The sequence below is a fragment of the Solanum pennellii genome, chromosome 7, assembly GCF_001406875.1.
Source record: "Solanum pennellii chromosome 7, SPENNV200".
NCBI classification, from domain to species: domain Eukaryota; kingdom Viridiplantae; phylum Streptophyta; class Magnoliopsida; order Solanales; family Solanaceae; genus Solanum; species Solanum pennellii.
This window is the reverse complement of record NC_028643.1, coordinates 4,179,097-4,188,871: the sequence shown is the minus strand read 5'-3', so window position 1 is coordinate 4,188,871 and position 9,775 is coordinate 4,179,097. Positions and strand designations below refer to the sequence as shown.

Below are 9,775 nucleotides of genomic sequence, written 5' to 3'. Positions count from 1 at the left end.
TTCATAGGTCAAAATGCGGAAAATTAAAAACTTTTATATAGTGAGGTATATATAGACCTTTCATATATCATATATGGAGTTTACATAAGACTCCTCGCTTGTTGAAGCTATATAGGCTTCTCGTTTAGACAACATAACCAATATATAAGATATAGTCTAAAAACATTGTCTCACATTATACCATCTAAAGAATAATACAACATTTGAGCTTAGCCCATACTTCATTACAATGAGCCACATATAGGCTTACAACAATAGTCTCAAAGATAAAGGAATGAACAAGTGTCTTTAACATGAAAACTTCATAGCTAGAATAGAGAAATGGTAACATTCCCGAACATTGTGGACCTACCAATAACTTGAGAATTAGTTCCAAGTCTTCTTGCAAAGTGGCCTCCTATACTTCAATGGCCCAAACCTAATTTTTGATATTGGATAAACCGATGTATTTGTTATTTAGTCCTCAATTTATACTTTACTATGACTTTAGTCTAAAATTCATATTTTACAGTGAGTTTGAGACTTGAGTCACGTCTTCATATTATACAAATTGTCTTAAATGGATCAAAATTCATATTTTACCGTGAGTTTGAGACTTGAATTCACAACTTCATATTGTACAAACTATCAAAACCTAAAGTAAAAATCATATTCCTCTTAATTTCACTGTGTTGCACAGGTATAGTTCATTATTATTGTTTCTAATTCATGAACATTTATAAAGTAATCACGAAACCTGAAATCAAACCATTAAGGACCACAACCGATAAAAAGTATTTTATTTGTTTGACTATTGGTTTAACATATTTAAAAACCGAAAAACCGTACCAACAATACAAAACTATAGAAAGCTGAATCTGGAACATGCTTGCTTTTCTTCTACACTAACCATATAATCTCTTCATCATTGTCATAGAAAGTGAATAATAAAAAGATCCCAGCTTTTTGCTGCTGCTGCAACAGGATCTATTGAAAACAAATGAAACTACAAAAAAGATATTTTCTAGTTTCTGCTGCACTATTGTACATGTAACTGCCAGCTTTCTCTTTCAATAAACAAACCTTACAGAAAAACGGAGCAACTGTGGATTCATAGCTGAAAACCAAAAGCAGACTCTATTAAATTATAACTTGCATCAACGATTAGCGGCAAAAGTAGCAATTGCTGCAAAGCTTGTGTATGATCTGAGTATCTTCATCATATGTTGGAACTGGAACAAAATGCTTGAAAAGCTCATCAGCACAAAATCTGGTGCGCACCTGCATGGCTTCATCAGCAGAAGAGAATCTCTGCACCATAGAATTCATATCATGGTTAACCAAAAAGCAAGACACAACCAAAGAGGATCACACATTTCTTTCTAAAGAAAATGGTGTCAAACTATTCTTTGCAAAGGGTTGCGGAGAACAGGTTACTGCTCAAACACAAATAACAATTAATTCCGATTGCTTATCATAAGATAATTGAGCATCACAAAAAAAGTAGTAGATGCTACTAGAAGTTAGCACATCAAAAACTAAGAACAGTATAATAGAAGATCGTCATTCTAAGGGTTAAAATATACTCCGCCGAAGTTGCATGTCTGCTATTTATTAAAAAAAAATCTTGTCGCATTCTCATCATTTTCTGAAAAGCTTTTGACTACCCAAAACTATATTTTGATGACCCTTGATGAGCCAAAACTTTGCAGAAGACAAATAATAAAACTTCTCATTCATCTTTGTTTCAGCCATAAGCTCAATCAGATATGAAGACACATAAATCTTATATTTGTTATATCTTAAAGAAGTTTTGAACTAAAAGGTACAGAAATGGGAAAACAGCAGTAGAAAACGTCTCCTTCAGCATCACAGGGAACTTCAGTATCACCAAGCATGAGTACTGATGTTACTTATTGGAGTAGGAAATACAGTAAGAGACTTGAAATTGACAGAATATCACTAACTGATACTCAAGATTTACTCTAAATAAACAGAAGAGTTATACAGAGGGAAATTTTAAACTCAACTTTTTGTATCCACTACTTTAGGGGAATTCCCTCCTTTGTTAATTAAACCATTTCCCTATGAAAACATGTAAACTTTCATATATCCAAGGAAGTTGCAAAAAGTAAATCCACAATCATGAGGTGACTGATTAAAAGACTGAAACATGTACCTGACTGTGAGCTAAAGAAATTTACAGGAAGTAACTGGAGACATTGACACCAAAACTAAAACCAAATTGCTAAAAAAATCCACAAGTACTACCTCCACCGCACCGATTTATTTGGTAGTTTGATTAGACATGTGGTTCATGAAAGAAACAACAATCTAAGTAAAATATGGATAAATACAAACGATTAGCCTTGTTACCAATGTACTTGTTTTCGTGTTCCTTGGGATCCACAAGTACAAAATAGATTCAAAAATCAAAAGGTATCAATTTCTAGATGGACCAAAAAGGAAAGAATATCAATCATACAAGGATAAAGGAAGCACTACTACTACAACAACAACAACATACCCAGTGAAATCCCGCAAAGTGGGGTCTGGGGAAGGTAAAATAAATGTACACAGACCTTACCTCTACCTCTTCGAGGTAGAGAGGTTGTTTCCAAAAGACCCTCTTCCCTAAGAAGGAAGCACTGCATAACATATAATTGGTGTCGGTCCCGTGGCTCTAAAACCCATTTATTAATGTGTACGGGTCTCATGTATGTTCTTATTATAGCATCCCTCCAAGATAATAGCTATTAATCTCATTTCAGGGACAGTTACTTTTCCTACGCATGTTTTAGTGAGTTGGTTATGCAGGAAACATGCCTTAATCAAGAAAACCTCGAGAAGAGCAGACTAGTACCAAGTACTAGTTGTTATTTGTGCAATTACATCTCAGAAAAATTTACCACCTCTCTTCACTACAGTACAACAAAGGATATTTTGCACATGTTTTGTGCTCGTAGTGCCTCAAACAGCAAAAGAAGTTTTGATGGTACAGATCAATAAAAAGATTACGGCACGTCATATCGCGGATGATTTCCTGGGACATTATGGAAGGGAAGAAACCTGAGTCGCTTGAAGGGGAATCACCACCAATCCCAAGCTTGCAACGAAATACCTCACCTTATTGTTAAAACAAAAAACTGAACAATGTAAATAATGTAAAATGTTCCTTGATTTTGTTTGCTCCTAAAGTTAGGTATAGAAGCTGCAACAGCTTTTGTATTGCTTTGCATCCCCCGGATGTTCCATTAATAAATCACAGGTACTTCATAAGGAAAAAAAAGGACAGTAAAAATCATCATCTAAAATTTATTTAGTTGTACTGATTCATATCTTCAGATCACCTGATGCTCGCTCTAAATGTGGATCTAGTATTATTGCGGTTTTTTTTGAAACTGGTAACATTAGAATTTCTTATAGTACTTAGGTAGCATACATTGGGCTTTGCTTCCGTTACTTTTGTTCAAAAGATTAAAAACAAGGAATAAAATTGAACAGATAAAATTTATTTTGAAGGAATAGAAAAGGAATAGATTAAGGGTGTGTTTGGTATGAAGGAAAATGTTTTCCATGGAAAATGTTTTCCTGGAAAACAAGTAGATTTTGAACTTATTTTCTCATGTTTGGTTGGTGCGTAGAAAATATATTCCGGAAATGATTTTTAGTGTCTAATTTATGAATGAAAAATGTTTTTGAGGAACATCTTTATTTTTACTAGAGTAGAAAATAATTTATGAAATTAAAAATAATTTTTTTTTGGGTGGTGGTGGTGAGGGTGTGGGGGGATAGTGGGAGTGGGGGCAGGGGGAGGGGGTAGGAATGAAAAATAAAAATTTGAAGTTGAAAATATTTTTAAAAAGTAAAATTAATTTTTTGGGAAGGGGGGTTTGGGGGGAGGGTGGTCAGGGATCGGGTGAAAAAATAAAATTTTGAAATTGAAAATATTTTTTTTTTAAAATTGACGTTTTTTCCACAAAAAAAAAATGTAATTTGAAATTGGAGGAGAGCTTTGGAAAATGTTTTCCTTAATTTTTGAAGGGAAGTCATTTTCCTTAGTTTTGAGGAAAATGAGTTGATTTGGAAAACATTTTCCAAAACTTTTGCCCCAACCAAACATGAGAAAACTGGAAAACATTTTCCAGAAAATGTTTTCCTTCATACCAAACACACTCTTAATCACATTCAATTAAATACTTGAAGTTTTTTCTTAAAAAAAAATGAAAGAAGCAAAAATATACACCGGAATAAGAACAAACATATAAAAAAGGGAACTAGGAAAAGAAAAGACAAAAAAAAAGGTACAAGAATTATGGATATTTCTTTGCTTTAGAGTGTGATTCGTGAATAAATTCTTTTTTGAAAATGTTCACGGGGATTCGAACTTAGACATAGCCCCTGGAACCCAGGCCAATGGCCACCAGACCAGCGACTACTATAGTGCTGTGGGAGCCAACCTTTATACATATCATTACTAATTAAAAAAGCCTATGTGTGTACGAAAAATTTAGCTGAGTGACCGGGTGCCGTGGCACCCTCACCCTTCCATGTAGATCCGGCCCTTCAGCAACACCGTCTATGGTGCAAACTTGGAGCATGGAGCTGCCCTTTTAGTGACTTATCTTTGATTGCTTGATCCTACCTTTCTATTCCTAACCCTCTATTCCTTTCTCATTTTCTTTTTGACCGTTGTTCTTCAGTATCTTTAGGAAGGTAACTTTTTATTACAAGGATCTAGATTTAAAACCAAACTTAGTGCCTAGTGGAAGACAGTAAGTGGCAAGATTCCCATGAGGATTGCATTTCTGACCTATTATGATGAATGTGACTAAGAAAAGACAATAGAATTGCACCCTCAATATCTAGATTAGAGCCAATTTGATATATCATGCAAGTCCTTTTTTACAGTGTCATACAAGTCCATTTTCACCATAACCTTTTGACATGTTCCTAAAAGATGCTGCAACTGGTCAAAGCTATTGTTTTCGATTCCTTGATGAAAAGCAGATCACGTCACAAAATGGATCTCTTCGGCCACAACATTTGACTGAGAATTATATAATAACCTCAAAAAATCATTTATGCTTTTCATTATGGATGAGTAAAAGCATTTTTACACGTTCATCAACCAATTGCACTCCGCATTTCCTTTTGAGAATGGACTTGATTCACTTTGAAGCTAATTGAGGGTAGTAGCACACTGGTAAGAGGATCCCCAACATCTCCAAGAATCTGTTATCCTTCAGACACAACTATTTCTTTCAACTTGCATGAAAATTAGTGCATAATCTAAAATCCTGTCACCCTTTAAATCTGAAGTCTATATCCTTTCAACGAAAGTGAAGGTGAACAAACTAAGCCAAATAAACTAAAAGGAAGACCATAGCATTTGCACTAGAGCAAGAAAGTTGTGCAATTCAAGAAATGTACCTATACAGCATACATCTTCTTGACATGGTCCAAAAGGCCAATACATAAAAGCAGTTTTTTCAGAACATGTGCTGCACATGCTTTGCTCTTAAACACGTGTTGTTCAATTCTTTCATAGAAAAAAAAGGGAGCCAACTAATAGAGTTGAATTATATGTATGTTCTTAGTATCTCTTGATGTTTCAAAAAAACAAAATGGAAGTCCTTAGTATCTCCATCATCAGAAGAGCGTGTTTAAACTTGGTCCATATGAAGCTGCATCAGACAGTTCCTACGGCAATGTATGGAAGACGTCATGAATTTTCCATGGAAAAAAACAATGGAGTCACTAATATGTTCAATTGGTGTTGGAAATATACTTTTAAAAAATTATACGTAAGAAATATAAAAAAATTCATCTCTATCTCAGCTACAAATTCAACAAAAGAGGAGGTAGATTTGAGTAACTTTATTCCATACCCACACAACAACACCATAAGCACATGCACTTGGAATTAGGAGAATCACGAAAATATTTTGAGAAGATAAAATAATATGCCAGCAGCGCAACTACAAGACCCATAAAGTAGAGAGAGAATATAAACTGGAAGAAATGAGTTAAAAATCTACCAGAAAATCAGCTCATAGGTACGTCTTCATCATCACCCTCCGGCAGTTGTAAAGGTCCCTTAAAACCACTCTGCTTTTCACCAAGAAGCTCACGGGCAGCTTTCTCAAGGAACTCCTGGGTAGCAGTTCGAACAGATTGCTGCTCGGAATACTTCCTCTTCTTATGAACAACTCTTTCCAGATACTTAATCCTAGGCCCGTCAGCTTTACTGATTTCTCTCATGCTTTTTCTCTGCTCTGCAAGACAGACTTGTTTTAAGACACGCCAAACACAATGGAACTTGCACACATTTAGAAAGTAGTTTAGCAGTTACCAGGTGTAAGATCAGGCAACGAATGCTCGATAAATCGAGCCGCACCTTGCGGATTTATCCTTGCTGATGGTCGCAATGGCGCTTATAGGACAAATTGAGAATAGTCAGTATTCAACACTTTTCCTTGTTACGTCATATGGAAACAAATCAAACTTTCTAAATAACACATCTTCAACAATAACTATTATATGCTGAACAAACAGAAACCATTTGAATCTCCAATCCAGCACACACCCATTCTACATCATGTTATGGGAGGCAAGGATGATACTTTTCTCTTTTTTACTGATCAGAAACAATAGTATCAAAAGTGGACACACTGTTATTACGTTAAGCGAATCATTTACTTTATAACTTTTCTGGCACAACTCTTTATCTATTTCACTACCACACAGAAATTTATAGAAAGATTCAAATTTACCTTTATTCAAGTCCATCAACTCCTGCAGTTTCTCTTGGAACAAGCTCAAACGTTCCTATATTAATTAACAGAACCACAAAATCGTAGAGAATAGTTAGACAACGAATTTAAAACTTACACCAAATCAACCAATTAAGCCCTCACAACCAAAAGGGTTACTATTATCTGAGGAACAAAACCATAGAATAGCAAATGCAGAATCTCCAAGAAGAACACATACAAACTCTAATTTGACAGGACGGTCATCTGGGTTGATCCCTTTACACCTAAGCCTCACTGTAACCAATCAAAAAAACAATATTTACTCAAACAAACAAACCAACATCTCAAAACTCACTAGAAAAAAAGAGTAAAAAAAGTACATGCAAAGAGTGTTGTTGTAGCTTTAGCCAGCAAAATCAAAGATTGAGCTTGTTGTAGAGGACCCAAATCGGGAAAAACACCAGCGCCATACAGAGACAGAAATTCGTCTACATTACTACTCAAATCGTCCATGTTTTTTGAGGTTCTGTTCACTGCTTCCATCACTGAATCTGGGATTTGTTTCCTATTACTACTACTACTACTAGTACTACTACTACTACTACCAATCTCTTTCTCTGTTACCCTTTCCATATCACTCTTCACCCAAAAAAATTTGCAGAAAATTGAAATGGGGGAAGAGACGCAACAAGGGTTTTCGGTACTGAATGCTGATAAAAAAAGAAAACGTCTTTTGAAGGAACTCGTGAATTTTTGTGGGTTAGACCCGAGTCGACCCTTAGCTAGATACTATTCTAGGGTTTGTGCAAAAATCGAATCGATCAATATTTTAAACTGAAAAAATATTATTGGGTTATTGTTATTAGATTATTGGGGTTTTAATAAGTTTTCTAAAAAGTGTTATTGGATAATTGATTCGATATCGATTTTGGGGTTATTGGATAAAACGATAACCCTATAAGATGGTAATAATTACTAGACAACATAACTATATCTAATTATTTTAGTACTCTACCCACTTCACACTAGGTTCACAATTATAGCTATTTGATTTTAGTGTTAGTTTAAATCTTGTTGAATTATTTGATTTTAGTTTTAGTTTGTTATTATGGGTTGTAGTTTTTACAAGTTTGTAAAGGTTTGTATTTTGATTAACATAAAAAATTTCATACTATGTTTTGACGGTCATGACTTGTAATTATAACCTTCGTACTACCCTTCGAGATGGCCAAGTGGTTTGAGCTTGAGACTTTCATGTTGGGGGTTTCAAGTTTGAAACCTCTTGCCAGCGAAAGTAAGGGGTTTGCCTTTTGGGACGAGCTCGTCGCACCAGACTTGCCAGTGCGGTTACTTCTCCTATGTGAGCGGCGGTTTTACCCTGTGCGCCCCAAAGGATAGCGGCTACGGGTTTCCCTTGTCATCAAATTTTTTTATAGCCTTCGTACTATATTTTCTCTTATTGATGCAATTTCTCATTATGTTTCTTGTTACACTAAATCAAACTTACAGACATTATGTTATTGGATAAATCGAAAATTGAATCGATAACGATCAAAAATAAAAAATCGATAGTCCAAAAATCGGTAAAAAATATCGTTTTGATTTGTTATTAGATTAGCATATTTAAAAGTCGATGATGCATAAAATCAAGCCGAACCGATCATTGCACACCCCTAAACTACGCTACTATACTCTATAGTATAATCACAAAATCAAAAAATAATAAATATATCTTGACTCGAAAAATAAGTTATGAGTCAAAAAGCTCTTATCAACATAACATCTAATAAATTCGACTAATTCCGATATTCATATAAAATAAAAGTTAAATTATATGTGGCCGTCGAGGCCTTCATGTTTATCTATAATCAAGTAACATTATGTGGGTATTGAGGTCACCATGACATCTAGAAATTTATAAATTGTACGTATTGTTCAATAGTAGAAGACTCTACAAGTATACGCGTCTTTATCGATATGTGTGCATCATTTAAGTATTAAATTAAGTAAAAGGAATTTTCAATAATTTACATTATGTAAAACGTATTATAATATCACAACAAGTAATAACTTAACTTTTATAAGAATTATATCAAAAAATTACAATCAAATAAAAATTTAATTCTCTCCAAATTTTATTTGTATCACATAATTGGGATAGAGAGAGGGAAGACATACAATAATTTATATGTTTGCGAACTGCATTTAGAATATTATAAATCGCAACAATTAACAACTTATAATAATAAAAAAAGTATGGTTACAAAAAAAAATTCTATTGATCCTTGAAATTCTTTCTCTGTCATATAAATTGGATGAATGAAGTAACATATATTGGACCTATGACATATTAAGAAAATTACGTTAAAAGAAAATTTTAATTGACTCTACAAATTTGATTTGTGCTACATAAAAGTGAAAATATTTTTAATAATTTTTATATTTGCAACTTACGCTAAAACTTAAAAGTACTATAAAACACAATAATTAACAACTCAAATTAAATTAAAAATTACTAAAAAAATTTGATTAACTCTCAAAATGACATAAACCTACAAGTGTATCTCATGCTATGTGAAATGATTCAAATCAATCTAAGTGTATCTCACGTGAATTGTCATGTAGGATTTAAGGAGTCGTTTGATGTGAGGGATAAATATAAGGTCAATAGGACTTGAACACGGAACCTCAAGGAATATTTGCAATCTCTTAATCACTACATTAAACCTTTCACTTGTTACAAAAGGTATCAATACTTTTATATATATATATATATATATATATATGTTAAACCAAAATTTAACCTCTGTATACAATGCAATTTTCCGGCGAACTAGTGTCGCTTGACACCCCTTTGACCAAGGTGGATCTGCCCCTGATCCCATTAGTAAATCGGTTTGATCCTATTTATCATATGCTGATATTATTGACCGTTTGGGCGTATATACAAAAATAGACACTTCAACCTACTTGGATTATACCTAGACAAATAGAAGCAAGTCAATCGACGAGCAATGACACATAAAGCAAGTCATGTG

At 33.9% G+C, this 9,775-nt stretch overlaps 1 protein-coding gene across 2 annotated transcripts; it reads right to left on the bottom strand.

Annotated features, from left to right (window-relative positions):
* Positions 1-846: 846 nt before the first annotated feature.
* On the bottom strand, positions 847-7,493 carry LOC107024034 (nuclear nucleic acid-binding protein C1D). 2 transcript variants are annotated; one of them, XR_003579559.1, is made up of 7 exons: positions 7,118-7,493; positions 6,976-7,031; positions 6,756-6,810; positions 6,335-6,415; positions 6,021-6,257; positions 5,413-5,682; positions 847-1,290 (listed from the first exon to the last, which is right to left on the bottom strand). XR_003579559.1 is itself a non-coding variant. In XM_015224912.2 (6 exons), exons 1-5 carry the CDS (start codon positions 7,368-7,370, stop codon positions 6,028-6,030), a joined length of 675 nt encoding a protein of 224 aa, XP_015080398.1. In that variant the 5' UTR covers positions 7,371-7,493; the 3' UTR covers positions 853-1,290; positions 6,021-6,027. The 2 variants fall into 2 exon arrangements, 1 of the variants encoding a protein (XP_015080398.1); XM_015224912.2 differs by lacking the exon at positions 5,413-5,682 and having other exon boundaries at positions 853-1,290.
* Between the last annotated feature and the right edge of the window lie 2,282 nt (positions 7,494-9,775).